This window comes from Bos grunniens, chromosome 4 (assembly GCF_055505025.1).
Source record: "Bos grunniens cultivar Pamir isolate PY7600 chromosome 4, Bosgru_T2T1.0, whole genome shotgun sequence".
Classification (NCBI taxonomy): Eukaryota; Metazoa; Chordata; class Mammalia; order Artiodactyla; family Bovidae; genus Bos; species Bos grunniens.
This window is the reverse complement of record NC_141168.1, coordinates 51,801,013-51,822,975: the sequence shown is the minus strand read 5'-3', so window position 1 is coordinate 51,822,975 and position 21,963 is coordinate 51,801,013. Positions and strand designations below refer to the sequence as shown.

Sequence of the window (21,963 nt, the reverse complement as noted above, 5' to 3'; positions counted from 1 at the left end):
AAAGCTACCTAGAAATAGATCTCATCAGATCAATAACACTGAGAACAGGAAAAAGTAAAAACCAAATTCCAAGTCAAATTTTATAGCCTGTAACATTAGCAATCAAATTATAGTAAATAAATACGGGTTCATTTAGGAAAACAATTATACCTATTTATATTTTATTAGTTGTTTTGAGTTTTGCAGTTCAGGATTTTCTCATCACTACTCTACAAAATGAGCAAAATTATTTGGATTATGCTTAAAATTCCTTCTACCTCTAATATTATATAACCAAGTTTTTCATGATTCTATCTTGAGTTCACTATATAACAAACAAGTCCTAGGCAAGCAGAAGCTTCTCTTTCTGAATTTCAAAGTAAAAATTATGATGAATTTTCAAAAACATGTAAATTAGCTCCCAAGAAAATCCTTTTACAGTATAAATAGAAATAAACTGGATGCATTTCTTTTTTTCAAAGTGCTTTTAAACTTTTTGCTGTCATAAATAAGCAAATTCATTAGTCACTATAACAAATTCTGTTAAGCTTCTTATTCTAAGAAAACTAATCACATGAACAATTACCAGAAATAAAGCCACAACTTTGTATAATATCTCATAACAAAATCAGTCCCAATATACACATTTGAATTTGATCATCTAAAAAAAGGCCATGAATTAAAAGAAACTACATATACAATTTGTAAATTTCTTAATCTATAAAACATCTATGACGACCTAAATCTTTGTCTTTATTACAAGTACAAATTGTATCCTCTGAATATGTGTTTCCTGTCACAGTACATAATGAAACTTTTTCTATTAATATATATGCAAGCTATATGTGATCACATTGCCAACTGATAAACCTCGTTAAGTTTTTTTAAAAACATAAACCACCAAGAGCCAAAACACTACCATCACCTAATGCTGGCAAAGATGTAATCCACAACAACTCTCTCTCATTGCTGGTGGGAATGCAAATATTGCCACTTTGGAAAAAGTTTGATGGTTTCTTACCAATGCATGCTAAGTCACTTCAGTCATGTCCAACTCTTTGCAACCCTATGGACTGTAGCCAATCAGGCTCCTCTGTCCATGGGATTCTCCAGGCAAGAATACTGGAGTGGGTTGCCATGTCCTCCTCTAGAGGAAATTCAGAAAGAGAAGCTTCTCTTTCCATGTAGCACTAGTGGTAAAGAACCCGCCTGCCAATGCAGGATCAAACACACGTCTCTTTACATCCCCTGCATTGGCAGGCAGGTTCTTTACCACTAGTGCTACATGGGAAGAATATATTTCAAAATATATTCTCACCATACCAGCAATCATACTCTGATATTTATCCAAATAACCTGAAAACTTACACATCCACACAAAAACCTGTATATTGATGTTTCTACCAGTTTTATTCACAACTACCAAAACTTGGAAGCAACCAAGATATTAATAGACAACGAATAAATAAGCTGTTACACCCATATAGGTGACTTTATGTGTATTAAAATATTATACTGAGACAGTCCATTAGCTTCCCCAGACCAAAAACAGTTCACAATATAAATAAGACTAAGAAAGAGCTTTAATACGATCTGAAGTCAGTTCAATTTTAATGCAAAAATCACTCTGCAGCAAATTGTTACAGATTTCTAAATAAAATTGTTGTGTTTTGTTTTTAAAAAATAAAGCAACAGGGTTTGTTTGTTTGTTTTTAACATAACAAGAAATCTGAAGGCAGTTGCCAGCTGACCTTGATTTGGGAGCTCAGCCATGTTAAAACAAACATATATGTGCTTGTCTTGGCCTTCTACCTCATGGCCACAGGAGGGGTACTGGAGTTCTAGCTATCACCTTTGTGAAGGTGGAATGTGTGGGGAGGGACAATACTAGGTCTATCTTCCTCAAAAGTATTTTTTAAACTCTGTATCTAACACCAAGCTAAGACAAAATGAATTTTGTATTATTCACATCCATTTTTATAGGCAACTTTCCCTATAGAATTTCTATTCTATAAATCCCATTAATCATCTTTGTGATTTTCATACACAATATTTTTCTCACCTTTAATTTTACTATCTAATACCAGTAACAGCATTATTTTCTCATTTGAAAAAAAGTGATCAAAAGACTTCAATGAAGAAATAAGGAAAACAATGTTTAATTGTCTACATAAAGTATCATGAGACCGTCACCAGATATTTACATTCTATGACTTTTGATAAAGACAGACACTAATTTAACTTTAGTCACTGGACACACCTAAGCAGATAATTACAACAGGGTACAACATTTTTAATGGCAATAAAACATCTAATTTCATTGAGTTCTGTTTTCAGTTCTTACCTTGAAATGCTAACTCACAATTGACTGCTGATCCTTCTACATAATGTTCAGGCATAGGGGACCATAAAAACGTGTAATAATCACGAGCAGTACTCCATCCAACCTAAAGGAGAACAACAAAAAGTAGATATTATAAAGTAAGTGGCTTAATATGAGTGATATCTTACAGCATATTGTTTACTGCATCCTGAAATTAAAGCATGCATTAATATGTTTACAAATCATGGGCATTTTAACAAGCACATCAAATTTTTATTATAATTCTTTATTAAGCTATAACCTACTGCTATAAAAATCTGTAACAGTAGAACTTCTATGTATTAAAATGCAATTTGATATCCAATTTCCCATGGAAAATCTTAGCACACATATGATAAAATATAAAAACTTATGTTTCATTTAAAATTTGATTTCACTAAATGGTAAGTTTTTAAGTTATTTTATGCCTCAAATTTAAGTGCTTTTTTAAAATTAGATTTCTCCTTCTTCCTTAAATCCACTAATTAAATTTCACTAGTCTCTCTAAGTCTTGCCTACAGGCATGGTAAATTTTGTAAAACTTATTTTTACTTTTATTCCTAAGGTGTTCACACATACAAAATAACCACCTATATCCCATCAATCTCTAAAATATTTCCAACTAACAACATGAACATATACATTACATATCTCAGTTATTTTCCAGATGAACTGTGGTAATAATATTATATATGTTTTAAACAGAAAATAGATATACATTTGCCAGTATATCATGGCTTCCATGATGGCTCAGTGGGTAAGGAATCCACCTTCAATGCAGGAGACACAAGAGACTCAGGTTCAATCCCTGGGTCAAGAAGATCCTATTGGAGAAGGAAATGGCAACCGACTCCAGTATTGCCTGAAAAAATCCCATGGACAGCAGAGCCTGGTGGGCTATAGTTCAAAGGGTCACAAAGAGTCCAACGTGACTGTGCACACATGAGAAATTATGCATCATCCACAGGGTTTGATTACACATATGTTCTATAATTCTGATTGACCTAGGATTGGATATTCCAGACTACTAAAGATGGAAGAATCTTGTATTACTATCTTTAGTCTCTAAAGGAGTGTTTTCAAACTGTAGGTCACAATCCAGTAGAGTAAGTGGTGATTCAATTTAGTAATTCATGCCCACATTTATTTTTTTAATTAGAAAGCATCAGAGTGCATGAAAGCTAAGTATTGCTTGATGAAAATTTGTTTCAGTATATATCTGCATGCAACTCTGCTGGGTCAAATCACAGAATTTTTATTTCTTTCTGTGTCATGGTCAAAAACATTTGAAAGAAGCTTAAGGAAACCATCATGTTTAAGTGATTTCCCTGACCTAAGGCTCAGTTTTTTTCTCTCAAAATTTTCAGAAGGATTAAATTAGATAATAAACATAAAAGCAGCACTTGGCAGAGTGCCTGACCCAAGATGGGCACACCATAAAAGGTAGTTTTTCAAGCACTGTATGCTGTAATTAACAGCACAGAAAGTAGGGTCAGACTGCTAAAAAATATCAGTAGTTATAAGATTTCAGACAAGTTATTTTTGTTGTCTCGTCTTTAAAATGGAGATAACAGGGCTTCCCTGGTGGTTCAATGCATGAGACACAGGTTCAGGGACGATCCCACATGCCTTGGAGCACCTAAGCCCATGTGCCACAACTATTGAGCCTGTGCTCTAGAGGCAGGGACCAAAACTACTGAAGCCCAGACACCATAAAGCATGTGCTCCACAAGAGAAGTCACAACAATGAGAAGCCCATGCACCACAACTACAGAGTAGCCCCTGCTCTCCACAACTAGAGAAAAACCTGTGCAGCAACCAAGACCCAGCACAGCCATAAAATAAATAAATAAAACGAAGATAACAAACAATCTCAAAGGCTTATATGTGTATCAAATGAGGTAAGCCCTGTAAAGACACTTGGCACAATGCTGGCACGTGAGTGTCCATGAAATGTTACTATTCATTAATAACCAAGGGCACATAACCTATTAGGGACAGTGATGTTAACTCTAAGATGTTCTGTCCCTCATTCCCTATCTCCCAATGCTTCTAACATCTCCTGAAAAAGAGCCCATCTGAAGTATTCCCCAAAAGATAAACCTGGTACAAGTTATACCTTGTATTCTTTGTCCCCATGCTGGTCCATATGCTAGTCTGGAAAGAAATACTATTCTAGAGCTACATGTTTTTTGAAAAACATCTCCCTACCTGAAGAGGCTCTACCTGGACCAGGTGGTTAGAAAACATGCTTAGTGAGCCATATATTTGTGATGGCGGACACACAGAACTGCTAATATCACAATTATATATACCTGATTCCAGCGGCACAGGGAACAGCAGTAATAAATACATTTATTGTTTTTGAAAAAATACTACCCTTATGTTACAAATTAAGAAACTAGTAGAGGGCATGGATGATGACAGCGGCTCTGGAGCCATGGTGCGGTCCCCAGGGGGCAGTCCTAGAGGGGAAGGCTTTGTCCCATCTGCTCTGGGAACCCGAGAGCATTGGGAGGCCGTCTATAAGAGAGAACTGCAAACTTTCCAAGAATACGGAGATACAGGAGAAATATGGTTTAGAGAAGAGAGTAGGACTTGACTAATAAGGTGCATGCAGAAACACAAGATTACATTGGATGCTTCAGTGCTTGATATTGGGAACTGGCGTTTTCCTGGTTAAACTTGCAAAATTTGATTTCTCTGATGTTAATGGAATTGATTACTCTGCTGCAATACAGCTTTCTGTAAGTATTATAGAGAAAGAAGGTTTATCTAACATTACACTGAAGGCAGAAGATTTTTTGAACCCTTCCACAAAGTTGTCTGGGTTTCATTTGTGTTGACAAAGGGACGGATGTTTCATGCCATAAGCCTTAATCCTGACACTGCAATTGAGGAGAGAAAGTATTTGAAATCTCTCTCCAGAGCGTTGAAAGTGAAAGGCTTTTTTCTAATAACCTCATGTAATTGGACCAAGGAAGAGTTGCTGGATGAATCTGGTGAAGGATGTGAACTTTCCGAAGAGCTGCCCACACCCAAGTTCAGCTTTGGCAGCCAATCTGGAAACTGGTTTTCCAAAAAACATGAGACTTCACTGGACAGATTCAGTTAGTGCTTTTTAAGAAGCTCTGCATCAAGTAGACCTGACACATAAAATGCAAGTGCAAGTAAATGTTTAGTAAGTACACAGGATGCACATTTTGAGTAGAAATAATGGGTTGGTTTAAAAAAAAAAAAAAAAGGCTTGTAAGTGGTTGGGTCTTAGAGATCAACCAAGAATAATTTTAAAATTTTCTTTTGTATTTGAGATGTAAATATTTTTCTTCAGATTAAAAAAAAAAATTCCTGTTAACTGCTGAGTTAAAACTTTAAAGCAGTAAATGAACTTACGGGGGGGGGGGGGGGGGGGGGCGGGAAATAGTAAAAGGCAAAGTCAGGCTCTAAACCTGAAGTTCAGTCACTCTTTTCCTAGCAGGATATAAAATAATCTCATTAAAGTTCAAGCTCTTTACCACTAGGACTCTACTCACTCTTCTCCTAGTAGGATATACTCTCATACTTTCTGAAATTCCACCTCCTTCCTTCCAACAGAGTCAATGACTATACTATTCCTAAATAAAATGTAGTTGACTAAAGACAGAAACAGTAAGGTAAAGGTGGAAAATGCTGTTTCTAGCTGTCTTTCATGATAAGAAAAACATTAATGGGGAAGTGCAATCTTTTACCACATAAGAAAAATGTTTGAGAGATATGTTAAGTGGTTTGGTCCTTGCTGTTTCTAACTGAATCACAGTAATTCAGGCTGTTTCTTATTGTGTAACTACAACGCTAACTTATACTTTGCTTTCCTTTAATGTATAAATCTGGGCAACTCAAGGGAGTGGCAGACCATGCTCTAAAACATCACAGGTATCCCACGCTAAGCCAACCAAGAAATTGGGGCAAGATGCAACTCAATCTGAATATAAAAATCAGCAATATAGAACTATACTTTAAATTCCTTTTGAGAAGGAAAAACTGAACAAAAGTTATGTGAGGTGCACGTCAAGCAAATACTTTAAAAAAATAATGTAAAAGTCTCTCAATATGGAAAGACAGAGTACAGATCCCTTTAGGATAGTTATGTCTAACATCTAAACTCCCACATACGATAGAAGGACAAACTGGAAGAAACAGAATTTGGACATCTAGAAATCATGCATGCATTCATGGTAAGAACAGTAAACAAATTAGAAAAATCACACCACAGTGTCCAAGGCATACACTATTTCTCTTTTATTTTTTTGGTTATCTTGTAAACTTGATCAGATTTCTGGAGTGCAGAGTCCAATCCCTTGAAATGCAAGGGAATTTGCCTTTTAGTCCCTTAGCGGCAAGCATAAAGAAAATTTAGAGTTGATAACAGCAAATTTTATAACATTGATAAATGGCAGAGAGAATTCTGATGATACTTAGAACAATGGGGCAAAGTTACCTACAACTGTCGAAACATGTTGCTTTTAGGAGCTACACTTGTATCCAGTTAAGAGGGCCTATCTATGCTCAGAAAATAACCAAAACAACAGATATTTCACTATTTAGTCCAGTTTGGGGAATTAACAATAGTACTGGACATCATTCTTCTGTTACTAATGCAACTGGCAAAGTAAGAGCAAAAAAGGAAATTAAACAAGAATAACAGAAAAGAAAAAAATGGCAAGTGTGTTTCCTTTAAATAGGATTAACATTTTAGAAAACATGTTGGTATTAATCATTGGTAAATTTTGAAAGCAAATGTAAAGAAGATCAGAAGGACAAGTTTATCAAGTAAAAATACAGGTATTAATAAATTCTGGAGAAACCTCAGAAGAAAGAAACATTAGGAATGAGCGCACACAGAGAGCACTTGCAAAGACAGAGACAGTGGGGACTGGTTTGGGGGAAGATAAAGATGGAGACAGACAGGGCATGAAGCAGGTAAGGCACTGAAGTTTGCTGATTATGTGCAGATGAATACAAAACCTAAAAAACAGTTTAAAAATGAGCCTATGAATTTTTAAATTCTAGAAAAACATACACCAAACAGCAACAGGTATTTGTGGGGAAGGTGAGGGTACACTTTGTAAGGGTATTAATTTTCTTTTGTATATACTGTAATTTTCAAACACCATTACAAGAATAAAGGTCCTTCTTTTTTAAAAGGAAAGAACTGCAAAAATGCCTAGATACACAAAGGGAGATGCAATGCTCATTCTAAGAAATATCATATCATAAACAACATAAATGTCCCTGCATGAGATAATATGTTACAGAGCTACTTATTGAGAAAGTGGCTACAATCATAAGTGAAAAATTCAGGACATAAAATACACCATATACTACTGCTACTGCTGCTAAGTCACTTCAGTCGTGTCCGACTCTGTGCGACCCCATAGACGGCAGCCCACCAGGCTCCTCTGTCCCTGGGATTCTCCAGGCAAGAACACCGGAGTGGGTTGCCATTTCCTTCTCCAATGCAGGAAAGTGAAAAGTGAAAGTGAAGTCGCTCTGTCGTGTCCGACTCTCAGCGACCCCATATACTACTACTTTCAACTATTTTCAAAATATACGCATTCAAAAAAGACTAAAAGTATTCACCCTTTAGTTAAAAGGAAAAAAAAAAAAAGGACTGAAAGGAAACACTTTTAAAACATTAATAAGGGTAACCACTCTTTATTAAGAAACTAGGGTCTGATCCCTGGGTTGGGAAGACCCCCTGGAGGGCATGGCAACAGACTCCAGTATTCTTGCCTGGAGAATCCCACGGACAGAGAAGCCTGGTGGGCTACGGTGTCAAACACTGACTAATGCAACTTAGAGCACATGCACATAGATGAGCGATGGGACTGCTGGCCATCTTAAATTTTTACCTTTTGCATCCCCTGTTTTGTTCTAAGTTTTCTAAAATTATGATAATTTTTACAACAGGAGAATATTTTTTTAAAAACAAAATAAGAAAGGACTGGAATGGAGACAGGGCAGGAAGACAGAAGCAGCAGAATGAAGACAAATATGAAAAGGAAAAGAGAAACAAAGAAGAGGGGAAAAACTTGAAACAAGATATTCAAGTATAAAATCACTGCTTAGTTTCACTTTCCATACCAGGAAATTAAAGTTTTTTAATCTGGTTGTCAGTAAGGTTTCAGTGAGAATAGTACCTTACTGGGAAGGTTGGTTTTGCCTATGTGACTCTGGACAACATGACATAATCACTTTGCATTCCCAATTTCCACAACTAGAATAGTATCTCTGAAACATGAGAATTGTTATAACTCCTTTACAGTTAAAAAAAAAGTCTCATGGACCTTTAAAGTATTTTAATTATAAGTTAATTTAATTTGTACCAAGCATAGCCTAAATATAAATAAATTCTTAAAAATACTTATACAATCAAGACCAAATCAAATTGATAATGATAAAACAAATATAATGGGACATATTAAATATTTTATTGCAATTAATGTTGGGTTTGATAATAAATATGACATCATGTATAGTTCTCAATCTTTTCCTGTATTTTTTTTTTTAACTTCAATCCTATCATTCATAAAATGCACACAGAACTTTTTAAGAATTCTGTTGTTAACTTTGAAAAACTAAATCTCTCACTTAACCAAACTGCCAAGAACAGTTCTTGAAGTTTTACACGTGGTTTACATGTAGTTCAAACGTTAGCTCCAAAGTTTAATTTGGAGTGACCAAGACACTTCTTTCTGGACCTCAGTTCCCCCATCTGCAAAATGTTGAGTATAATGCTCTCATGAATAGATCTTTGCAAAGTATAAAGAATAAACAAACATGCTACATGTTTTAGTTATAATTTAACCAACACTAGAGAAGAGGAAGAAAACCTGAAAGGAAAAAATGAAAATCTCCACCCCAGTCTACATCCCTAGTCTGGCTTCACTCATTCCCCTACCCAACCTGGACTTCACGGTCAGTTACCATTCCAGTAATGCACCTAAAACCATGCTAGTAACCTTTGCCCTCTTGACTTCTCTTTCCAAATTCAGTGTGAATAATACTCACTTTTGGAATTCACTCAATTCTAGGTGCTCAATCTCTAGACAAACTCACAAAACGGCTGCTCAACAATCTCCTGGTTAACCTACTCCAATTCTCCATTCTTCCACAGTAGCAAGACCAAATCTTCTCCATACTCAAGATCCCCACCCACAGCCCCACTCCTCATCCCAACTCAGCACATGACCTTGCTCCTCCTCACTGAGGATATTTAATGAATGAGTTTCAGTCTCAATACATTCAGTTAACTGCTGACAAACCTTATAGATGCTTCCTATGGATTATTACCCAGAATTGATCCCCTTCTCAAAGGCCTGCATTATCTCACCTAGAAATTAAGATGGTCTAAACATTCTCTAAAATTCTAATTCCAATTTATCTTATTCAGCACTGTAAGATTAAAGTTCACTTCTAAACTCTATTACTCTCTGCTTAAAAGTTATTCCTCAGCTAAATATTAAAACAAACTTTTCCCATTCATTTTCTAAAACTGGTACCTGTCCCAGGAAAATTAAATTAAGATTTTCTAAAACACACAATACACTTTCCCTTCATTCCTTCCCCTTATAGTTACGATCTAGGCTGTTTCTCCCTGCCTGCCTTGTCAATATATCCATCAAAATCATTCTAGACAGCAATATGCAGTACATATCTAGTATTTAAAAACATTCAATGCCATAAACATCGTAATTCCTTTTCCAAGAACTTATCCTATGAAATAAATGGACACAAAATTTAAAAAAAATACAGGCTGTATTAAGGACTGTTTAATGGTAAATATTTAGAAACATTTCCATGAATTTCACAATGCATCAACAGCATATGTGTATACTTTTTATAGACAAAGTATAATTATTATTTACAGATATATACCAATATGTTAACAATGCTTATTGCTAGGTAATAGTATTAAAACATGATTTTTTTTTCCTGAGTTTTTCCTGTACAGTTTGAAGTTTTTACTACATGCTTAAACTTCCCACTGAGTAAGTATCATCCAGGCAAAAAGATGGAAAGGGTAGTCTACTCAAATTTATTTATTATTTATTTATGTAAGTACTACTGCTTAAAAAAGAGTTAACAGTCCTTGGAGTGCACAAGAGACAATACATTAGCAATATGATAGCCAAAAATAAGCAGGCAATGTAAAAAAGGAAGCTATAAATCAGGTCTTATAAAGGAGCCCTATTTGGCACCCTAAGTTATTTGGTCTTGACATTATCCCACAGAGGATGAAAAGCCACTTAAACAAGAGGAAGATATGTTCAGATTTTCATTTTCTATTATATATAGAGCATTTTGCAGAACAGATAAAATTGAGGAGTGGCATTATGAAAGCACGGAAAACAGGAAACCTACTGCAATCGTCTTAGAAGGAGATAAGGAGGGCATGAATTACAGCAGTGATATTAAAAATGTGGAAACAGGCAGTAAAACTGACACGATTGTGTTCGGCTGAATCTGATGAGATGGTCATAAACTTTTGGCGTAAACAATAGGTTATTAACAAAAAATGGGAGGGGGGACCAGAAGACAAAAATAAGTAGTCTGAAAAAAAAAAGTAAAGATTTATCTTCTTGAAATACAATTTATCACCCATCAGCCAACATATGCAGACTTCTCACTGCACATAATGAAAAGTCTGCAAACTACTTAGCTTAACACTGAAGGTCTTCCATCAAAGACGGACACTTCATCTCCCTCCACTTCACTAACTTCATCTCCCTCCACTTCACTAACTCATTCTCATTAACATTCTCACCCCTGTGCCTTTGCTTATGCCATTTTCTTGCCAGGAATGCCCTTTTCTTCCCTCAATCTCATTTCCCTGTTCTATTCTTCCTCTCTGTCTCACTCTTTAAGAAAATACCAATTCTTAGTGTCTTTAACTTGTTATTCATCTCTTACATAAAATTAAAAATGATATTGATTTCATAACAAGCTTACAATAAATGTATCTTCATATTGGATTTTGACTAGCCTAAAGAAAACAGAGTAAACAACTCACCAATCCAGCAATGCCAAGGGATGAGAGATTCAAAAAGGTACTGAAATGTCATTAAAGGCCAGAACTTTGTTTTGTCCCATACAGTTTTTCTGCCCTCCTCACTCTATTAGGACAGACTTTGACTACTTGATACTCTCAATGTACCTAATTCTAGCAACTACTTTTATTTCTTTCTACTTTACTATTTAACTTATATAGACCACACAATTAAAATTTCAATACCTACTGGTCTTGGTTTTAACAAGTCATATCTACAATAAAAATTGCTTCCAAGGGAGAATCTAGAATAACCCAAGAGAAAAGTAAGTTTTACTACCTGTACATTTACAGCATTACTTTGCTCAAAGCACATTCTTATTTTCTGGTTCTCCATTACATTCTGAAGACTTGAAATTGCCAAAAAACTTCCACCACTGTAATGATCATCTCAGTGTAATTTTCAACTAAATGTAACACATAATGGCAAAATATTAGAACTAGGACTCTTGCCATCAATGAAATTACTAGTCATGTAAAACAGAATACTCTTATTAAAGCATGGGACAATATGAGGAATATTTTAACAATGTGGGACAACAGAAAAGATAGTAACACAGCTGTAGAGCTGTACAAAATTAATTACAAATGACAAAACCGTAAATGATATAGCAATCCAAAGGAAAAGATCACCTTTTTAAGGTAAGGAATGGAGAAAATGGGAGAAAAAAATTTGAAAAGAATTTTAAGTCAAACCTTTTGATCACAGAGAGGCAAGTCTGGTGAACTGAAGTTCCTAACATTTGTTGTACACTACCCTGCACTATTAAATATTTCAAGTTTGCATAATGTTTTACATTTGACATTTATAAAAATAATCCTTAACGTAGAGCTAAGACAAGTATAAACTAATTGTGAACCTCTTAAGAAGAAAATAAAGAGTGCCTACATGGAAGAAATATGCAGAAAGTTCTCTTACCTTGAATATACCAACCCAATCTTTTGGATGTGGATGGATATATGGAGTTAAAGTATAATGACATTCTAAGTGTGCATTAGGAAGATAACTCTTGGCCACATTTTGAAAGATGACATGGGCAAAGTTGGAAGTCTGCAATGGAACTTCTTGAAAGGATGTCATTGTGAATCTGAAACAAGTAAATTATACATATTTAATGATACCAACTAAGAAAAAACCTTGAGAAAATATATAGCTTTAAAAGTAAATTACATGGATATTCTCAGAGAATTATTGAAAAGACATACTTCTTAAATACTGGAACTCCTTTAGATATGATTAAATATAAAAACACAAACTGGGAAGTAATTAATTTACAAAATGTTTCAGAAAGTTCAACGAGTTAAAAAAACTTAAAAACCAAACTTTCACCTCTCCTGCAAAGCCTAGCCCTCTGCTTCTCTTGCAAACCAAAAGCAGTGTTTCTATGTTGAACCCCTGAACTTGCATCACTTTCCTCCCTAATCCAACCTATTGTATCCCTCCACGTTAGGTTCTAGGCTCCTGTAACCTAGAGCCTAGTCAACCTCTGTGTCATGCATTCCTGACCCACATTCACGATCCCCAGGTTTTCTGAACCCCGGCTACATATTAGAATCATTAAGGGGTCTTAGACAATGACTTTTTGGGACCTGGGCACTGCATGCAAGTTCGTGTACACACATTTTTTTTTAAGCCTCCCAAAGTGGTGGTTCAGAGGTTAAAGCGTCTGCCTGCAACGTGGGAGACCTGGGTTCAATCCCTGGGTTGGAAGATCCCCTGGAGAAGGAAATGGCAACCCACTCCAGTATTCTTGCCTGGTGAATCCCACGGATGGAGGAGCCTGGTGGGCTACAGTCCACGGGGTCGCAAAGAGTCAGACACGACTGAGCGACTTCACTTCACTTCAAAGTAATCTTAATCCTGTATACAGCCAGCACAGAGGACTACTATTTAGACTATGACTCAAACCATCAATTTAAGTCTCCATTAGCAGCTCTCACAGATTCCCAGACCTGGGCTGTCTTCTTGGGCTTCTGGTACATACTTGTTCAAATCTCACAAATGATGTAAAAATCTCAGTTGGTCTACTTGAAATAGTTCGGCCTACTCGTTCATTTCTACCTACAACAATTCTACCCTTTCATTCTATCTTGATTCCAGGATTATTGTATCCTTTCCATACAGTTACTGATTAAAAATACATGTATTTTTAAATATATAGTGTCACTGAAATACATTCTGTTGAGAATCTATTACAGATTCAGTGAGTGCTCACTAACTTAGCACTTGCTAGCAGATGAATGGTGAAAGCGGCCTAAAAAAATCTTCAAAACCTAAATGTTTTCCAAATTATTTGCTCTACATTTGAAAAAATGATATAATTTACTCAAAAAATATATCTCTACAGTGTGTCACAGACTCACTTCAGCCGTTGTTTCTACAGGACCACGTAGGAAACACTGCCACTGACACAATGGCACCTGCTTCTGAGTCATCAAAACAAGAATCTCTGTAATAATGGGAAAAACCGGGTTAAGACATTTGCTAACCAAATTATTCTAATTTACTTCACAAACCCATGAAGTTTCTACAGAAGTAACACTAATCACATTTTTTTTTTTTTTTTGCCACACTGTGAGGCTCGCAGGATCTTAGTTCCTGGACCAGGGACTGAACCTGGCCAAGGCAGTGAAAGCATTAGAGTCCTTACCAGTAGACTACCAGCGAATTCTCAACACTACTCACATTTTAACAATTACTAAGAAGTCTTATTTCTAGGAAGATCTAGGATAAAATGCTTTTCCACGTTTCTTTTGTTGATCTGAAATACTAAAGCTCATCTTTAAAATTCTGAAATAACACTTCAGAAAATGCCCAATTTTCCTTTTGTCTCTACTCTGCTTCTGTTATGGTCAAGATACTGCTTTGTACTTATAGGATATACAATATACTGGACATCCCACAAAGAGACTGTCATTCATGAACCTGAAAGCCACTGTGGCAGAATACCAGGCTGGATGTCTTATCAGCCTCTCCCACCTGAGGTTTGCCAGGATTCTAAGGTAAAGAGAATGCATTCAGTAGTAAATTTTCTGTATCTCTGCACTAACAAAAACGCTTTATTACCAACAATCCTACTTCACAGAAAGACTTAACAGTCAATAGTCTCCAGCTGGCAACCTAAAGTCTTCAGGAAAATGAAAAGGTAGCACAACACTAGAAACTTCCTAAAATAAGTGTTCATTACTTTGTTTCTTTGAATAGCCTGAGCAAACCTGAGCCCAAAGAGATGTCATAATGTTAATGAAACCACTAATAATAATCTCCTTTCAAATTTAGTGGCTTCCTAAAAAAAACAAAAAGCCCTTGATTCCAGTTTTGAAAAAATGTTCACTACTTGTTATAAAAAAAACCCATGAGAAAGACTATAGCTAAATTAACTGAACCAAACTCTTTTAGATACAACTACCAAAACTGAGTCAAGTGAATCAGCAATGTTTTTCTATGAAGAAAGTGAGTATAAGTTTCTCTGAGGAAGATACTCAGCAAGAAGAAAACAAAGTTAGCTTAGGGTGAGTTTCCCGTGTTGTACATTAAAAGTCATTTAAGAATGAAACTTTTTTCATAAAACTTAAATATGTTTCCTAAAGTAAACTAAATCAACAAAGCAGTATATGTTATACAACAAGGTAGTGGAGGTTAAACTTTTGTTTAACCTCAATTACAAGAGCGTTTAAAAATCAATAATTAGACTTTTACTTCACTGAAAAGCTTTTAAGATGTAAAATAACATAAAGGTATATACACATATGTGGGCGTCCCAGGTGGCTCATGGTAAAGAATCTGCCTGCCAAAGCAGGAGACACAGGTTCAACCCCTGGGTCAGGAAGATCCCCTGGAGAAGGAAATGGCAACCCACTCCAGTATTCTTGCCTGGAAAATTCCATGGACAAAGGAGCCTGGTCTTTTATAGTCCATGGGACCGCAAGAGAGTCAGACTCAACTTAGCAACTAAAACAACAATACACATATGTATTTATGTATGTACATGTGTATATATGCTTATAAATGTATCAAAGGGACTAAAAAGCACACACTACCGTCTTTACTCATGAGTTATGTGTGAAAAGAGGACTTAAAAGAACTTCAACTTTTAATTCAATTGACTGAATTTTTACCAGTATATTTAATGTACTATTTTCATTATTTTAAATAAATACATTAACAAGAAATTTCATTTTTAAACTCTCTCCCCAAAATTCAAGTTTTTAATACAAAACTCTATCAGATATTAAATATATTCATGATGCTTATAAATCTTTAGAGTAAGATAATTTGCAATTATCCCATTAATAACCTTCATTAATCTCTCTCCAACACTAACCTTTTTAAACATTTCAATCTGACTATAACTACAGAAATATTTTTACAGAAGTCACTTCATTCTCATTACTTTTTAAATTAATTTAATTCCAATATAACTTATACTCATAAAAAAGTTAACAAGGATGAATGTTATCTGAATGTAACTACATGAATCGACCCATTTTAAACGGTAAAATATCTAATTCCCATACAGTTTATGTTTCATTCTTCACACAGATAAGAAACGCAGTGAAAAGATGGTAAACCTTTTAAAATCGTTAAAATTCACTGAGAATGTTAATGCATCACAATGATTCACAGGCACACACACAGACCCACACACCATGCGATGGGGAAGTAATGTGCAGAGTCACTGCATCACCTTGTGGTAGTGTTTGGGAAGTGTAGCTTCACTGATAGCACGAGAAAAAGAACAAACTCAGCCTCAGCTGGAGAGAGGAAATACAATGCCTACCACAAAAGTAGGAATAGCTTTACCATATCGAATTTCGTTTCCCATTCTCTATAAAGTACACCTCTAGAAATATGGCAAACAAAAAATAAATAAATAAACCAAACCGGACTTACCAAGAACAAGAGTAAAGGGGATGGAAAGAGCAAAGGGGATCAACTGTATGCTGGCAGATGGAAACTATATTTTTGGTGATAAACAAGCTGTAGTATATACAGAATTAGAAATATGTTATACACATGAAACTAATGTAATAAACCAATGTTACGTAAGTAAAAAATTAAAAATACATGAGAACAGTTCAAAAAAAAAAAAAGACATGCCTGGCTGGGAAATAAAGTCTGAAATACTTTTACACGCCATCTGCAGTGCCCTCTTCCCTATTTTCTACTTTATTCCCTAACATCTCTAGGGTTCCTTTTAAGTGTTATGCTGTAAACTTAACTCTGTTAAGTCTTTGGTCTAAAATCCAATGTTTGTTATTTTTGAGGACTCATCAATATCTAAGGAATAATAGACAATATGCAGTGGGCCCTCAGGTAAGCAGCTAAAATAAACTGAGGGCGGGGGAATATCAGTGTTATGTTCTTCCTCTTGGAACTTTTTCAAGCCCAAGCCTGATCTGGCTTTTCTGCTAGCATTTTTCCAGTGACTTCTGATACTCATTTTACTTAACTAGCCCAAAATGTGTAAACCTTAATTAAATAAAGTAGGAAGTTGACCATACTAAGAACTTCTGTGCATTAAATGTACAGAGGAGCAAACTTTCTAATTTGGATATTTTATATAATTTGCTAATTCTAACATTTAGAATTCAAAAAGAAATAAGATAATTTTATTCTAGGTGATACTATTATTATGGTGATTGTGTTTTTTTCAAAGTCCTTACCAGTTAAAGATGATAAATTATAGGTGAAATATCCTGATGTCCAGGATTTGCCTTAAAAAACTCCAGGGGTGATAAACCCAGATTAGCAAAATAGTGAGTCCTTAAACTCTTTTTGGGTATTTTGAAAATTTCCATAATAAAAGTTAGTAAATCCAAAGTAGACAAAGACTAGTAATAAAAACTCACATATGACCTCTTGCAATAGAAACACATTACATACAGTGGTTGAAATACTTAGTAAAAAAATTTTTTTTTTAATTTTCAGTTAATTATACATGAACTTTCAAACTTATCTCCAAACAGTTCGGGAAGAAACTGAGTATCTGAAGGGAAAAACTACAGCTAATATTCTAATTGCTTCCAATTACTCACAGTTTAGCTCAAAGACTGTATCAGCTGGCTTACAGACCAGAAAAGAATTATCAGCGATCTTTCTGGAAGGCAGAAGCAAATCCACCAATTTGTCAGTTTACACACTTAACAGTCCTCCCAATCTCCACAACTCTTACAGCTGAGTACCACTACTCATTACACTCTGCCAGGTGTCATGCACACCACTTGACTTTGTTTTAAATGGTGGTTTCTAAAAAGCTGTGAAACTGACTTTTTATTAGAGGGGAGGGAATCTTTACCATCCTGTAAGAGTTTGAGACAAACTAAACTTTAAAAGGCCAGAGGTGGATATAGCCAAAATTTTACTTAGTAATATTGAAATTTCAAAAGAATGCAATCCAATAAACTTCATATGTGAGGCAATGCCCCCAAAGCAGTAAAAAGGGAACATGGTTAAGACCTTTCAAAAATATTTAACATCATTAAAAAAGGTCAAAACTTAGAATTCCAAAATATCTGTTATTTTGTTAAGTAAAGGATATTTACCAGTTACTACTACGCAAATGGCTGCAGCCATAATTGTATAAACAGGGGTGTGCAATTTAACAATGGAATGACTAGAAAACTTAATCAAGTATTCTTTCAAGAAATCAACTCTATCCTTGATAAGAACAAAACGAAGGCCCCTTTCCATACCCGAATAGCACCCCAAGGGTAATTAGCCCACTTTGTTTTTAGATTTACATGTTACTCTAATAATCTCTTTAAACGCTTTGGAATCGGGCTCCAAAACTACAATTAGTAATTCCTGCATGCAGCTATTCTACAACTAGCGAGTGGAAAACTTAGAATTTCCTGTCCCGGACACAAAAGCGATTCGTAACTACTTCGTAAAACCTAAAATATATGTAGAAAATCAAATGTCACGGCGTTCTCAAATAAAATGATTACCAATAAGGTAATATGTTTATCAGGACACACACACACACGCATACTAATCTCTTAGCAAAGATTCCCCAAAATGACGAGCTCCTGCCGGGACTTGTCCACAACCTGCGGACCTCTGGGGTGTTGGGAGGGAGTGTTGTGAAATCAGGACAAGTTGCCTAAGCATAGACAAACATGACTCTTCTCGGAAGATTTAAGATCCCTTCGAGCACAAGGCGTGACAGTCATTTATTTATAAGCAGACAAGAAAAGCGTTCACTAACTCTATAACCCAGTTGACTTTGGAGATCGAGCACAAACAGCTAACTCCGCCCAAGGCCCGCGGCGCACGGAGTCCCCGCCTCCTAATCTACTGGCGACTCAAAACAAAACACAGGTTTCACTCCGCACGGGCAAACCTGAGTGTCCCATTTCGACACGACCTAGATGTTTTCCTAAGCTTACCTACCCCAGCAGCCCAGACGTTACCCACTAAGCACTCACCATAGAGTAGAGCCTCCGCCAAAGCACTTTCTTTTCCGGGGGTCTCTGGCTACTCGTCCCCAAAGGGCCCACACCCCACACGGCTCCCCTAAATCGCCAAGGCCTATCCTAGGGCCTCCCCGCCGTGTGGGCCGGCCCCCCGTCCCTTTTTCCAACTCCTTTGCTAACCAAAGTCGTCCACACTCCCGTCACAATCACAGTCCGGGAAGAAAGGTTTGTCCTCGGGAAGGAAAGCATCGTCATTCGGCAGCATCGTCACTACGGAGACCGTTCCCGAGACTAGTCAGGCCCCTAGACTCCAGAATTGAGGGGCGTATCACGAGCCCCTACAGAGCTCCAGGGGACGTCCACCCCACGCGAGGCGCCGGGGCGGGATTGGAGAGGCGCTTACCGAGTGAGGAACTGTCGGGAAGAGTGGAGTGTTAAACAGGTTTCCGAGCTTCAGCCGCCATCAGCCTCCAAAGCTCTTCCGCCACCACAGCCTCCCTCTACCGACCGGCTACACCTCCCCACAGGCCAAAAGCCGGTGAAACGCCACTTCCTGCCATGGACCCGCCCCTTCCGCCGCCGACGTCGCGAGGAGTCGGTCGGGCCTAACCGCTGAAATATCAATCTGGTTGCACCCGGCGGTTAACTACCCTAGCTGCAGACTGTAGGCTCCTGCTGCTGCTGCTAAGTCACTTCAGTCGTGTCCGACTCTGTGCGACCCCATAGACGGCAGCCCACCAGGCTCCCCCGTCCCTGGGATTCTCCAGGCAAGAACACTGGAGTGGGTTGCCATTTCCTTCTCCAATGCATGAAAGTGAAAAGTGAAAGTGAAGTCGCTCAGTCGTGTCCGACCCTCAGCGACCCCATGGACCCTAACAAACCCGAAACGGCCTGTTCCATGGGCTCGGCTATTCCTCCGCTTTCTCCCGCTTCGCCGCTTTCAGATACCTGTGGCAACAAAACAGGATCCGTTTAGATAATGCATTTTTGACGTTTTAATTATTATTTTAATTGAAAAGTAACTTAACAGTTAAGTGGAAAGGGTAGCCCAGAGATATAGGAACTAGTGCCGTGTCATTGCCTAGATGTTTATAAATCTAAGCGAACCCAGTTATTCTGTGGCTCGGAAAGTAGACAATCGTAGAAGCAAAGGAGGACCACGCGCTTGGGGCTGCTGTAGCCCCTCGCTCCTGGGCACTTTCCCAACTCCTAGTGGTAGACCAGTCCGGTGCTTACTTAACTAAGGGATTTTGTTCTCTGTAAAATCTCGGTTTCTCCTAGGAGATTTTCAGTTCTAGTGCTCTATGATTCTATTTCCTCTTGTTCCAGCAATGACCTAGTTCTATGAGTTAACTGCTTTTGTTACCTGTTATTCTGTGTGCGTGAATGTAGGTTGCCCTGTATTCTCTGTCCAGTTGTAATTTCTAAAGTCACTTTGTTATATAGTTTACCGCCTTAAGAGTATTCAGTTTAAATCCTAACTCCACGGAAGCCAGTACATTCTGTTCTAATTCCTTATATTCCTGCATTGCTGTAAAGCTCTTGATAAAATTTGCAACATCACCATGAAGAAGGGATGGTAAATGAGATCAAGTCAAATGTTGAAGCATCTCCTAAATTGAGAAGATACAAAATCCTCTTCAGTATACTTTACTTCCACATACTTAAGATAATGATGTCTGATTATCTGCCGACTGATTTGTTTCGTATATATTGAAAGCTTTGAACTTGGTATGGTTCTGTATATCACACTTGATCACAGATTTCAGAAGAATCTTTACAGATGAGTACCAATCTCATTTTGCAGATGAAAATGATGTGGTAAGTTCAGTATTCACTGGCATTACTGGTAGCAGCCTTCTAGTAGTAGTTTAGATGCTTGTGTAAACAACACACTGCTCCTGGTAGAGGTAGATGTAGACTATTAAGTACGGTTTTGTTGAAGACATGGAAGAAAACGTCAAGTCAGGGTATAAGAGCCTGGGCAGAGGAGTCAGGTAGGGAGAGGATTGTTCACAGATCATAATAAGTGCTGTCTGTGGGGCACACAGTGCTTCCCAGTCCCTGCATAAGTCCTTAGGTTGCCTCCATTCCTCACAGCAACCCTGTAAATTTTTATCCTCATTTTGCAGGGGAATATGGCTTCAGGAAAGTTAAATAACTTGCCCATAATCCCCCAAAAGGCAAACCCTTTTTACGCTGAATTCAAATTTATCACTCCCAAAGTTTCTGCATTTCCTACCACGCCAGGATGCTTCTTGATAAGTGCTTTTTGGTCATTTACTATGTGCTCTTGGTTACGTTAATACTATATACTCTGAGGAAAGCAAAGAATAATCCACAGTTTCTTCCCTAAAGCTGTTCTAAATCTAATCAAGATATTATAAGATGGGACAGCAAAGTGTTAGATATGTAGGAAATGGACTCCTAGAAGTAAAGTGGAAAGAAAGATTGGTAATTATTATTATTGCTATTATTTGGCTAAAAAACTGGACTCTAAGCTCTGAAAGAGTAACAGGATCTGAAAGGGCTTATGTAGAGAGAATAATTAAAAGGGCACAAATGAAGAGCTTCTCTGGTGGTTCCAGTGATTAAGAATCTACCTGCCAATGCAGAGGACATGGGTGTGATCCCTGCTCCGGGAAGATTCACATGCCCGCGTGCCATAACTACTGTAACCCAAGCACCCCAGAGTCCATGCTCCACAACAAGAGAAACCAGCGCAACGTGAGGTCTGTGCACTGCAACCAGAGAGTAGCCCCAGCTCTGGGAAACTAGAGAAAGCCCATGCACAGCAACAAAAACCCAGCACAGCCATAAAAATAAATAAATAAGGAAATCTTTTTTAAATCTAAAAATGGGAACAAATGGAACAATTAAGTGGTACAACATGGATTGAAAATTAGAAACAAATTCACAAAGGCGTGTTATAGAAGTGTCATTATTGGTTTTGAAAGCATGTAAAATGAATTGTCTTCATCTTTTGAAACAATGACTTACGTTGGTATTAAAGGTACCCATTGCTAAACACTATCCTTTCCTTAGAAAACTGATAGATATGTAAACCTTTTTTTAAAAAGTGCTTTTAAAGACGAGATTTGAACAATGGTAGATT

The 21,963-nt window shown here is 37.0% G+C and overlaps 1 protein-coding gene and 1 pseudogene across 8 annotated transcripts in view; one reads left to right on the top strand and one right to left on the bottom strand.

Moving 5' to 3' along the window:
• TAX1BP1 (Tax1 binding protein 1) overlaps positions 1-19,363 on the bottom strand; it is an 83,335-nt gene extending 63,972 nt beyond the window's left edge. For 2 of the 7 annotated variants that reach the window (XM_086396385.1, XM_086396390.1), the window contains exons 1-4: positions 19,252-19,363; positions 13,794-13,879; positions 12,349-12,517; positions 2,324-2,426 (exon numbers count right to left, since the gene is read on the bottom strand). In XM_086396385.1, the coding sequence (XP_086252511.1) occupies positions 2,324-2,426; positions 12,349-12,510 (265 nt within the window). In that variant the 5' untranslated portion in view covers positions 12,511-12,517; positions 13,794-13,879; positions 19,252-19,363. Of the gene's footprint in view, positions 1-2,323; positions 2,427-12,348; positions 12,518-13,793; positions 13,880-16,323; positions 16,411-17,468; positions 17,733-18,860 lie in introns of those variants that run through there. The other 5 variants (XM_086396389.1, XM_086396391.1, XM_086396388.1 and 2 more) reach the window with 4 other exon arrangements.
• Positions 4,981-7,395, top strand: LOC147374140 (EEF1A lysine methyltransferase 2 pseudogene; annotated as a pseudogene). Its single transcript, XR_015162477.1, has one exon. The product of XR_015162477.1 is annotated as an EEF1A lysine methyltransferase 2 pseudogene (transcript).
• Positions 19,364-21,963: the final 2,600 nt, after the last annotated feature.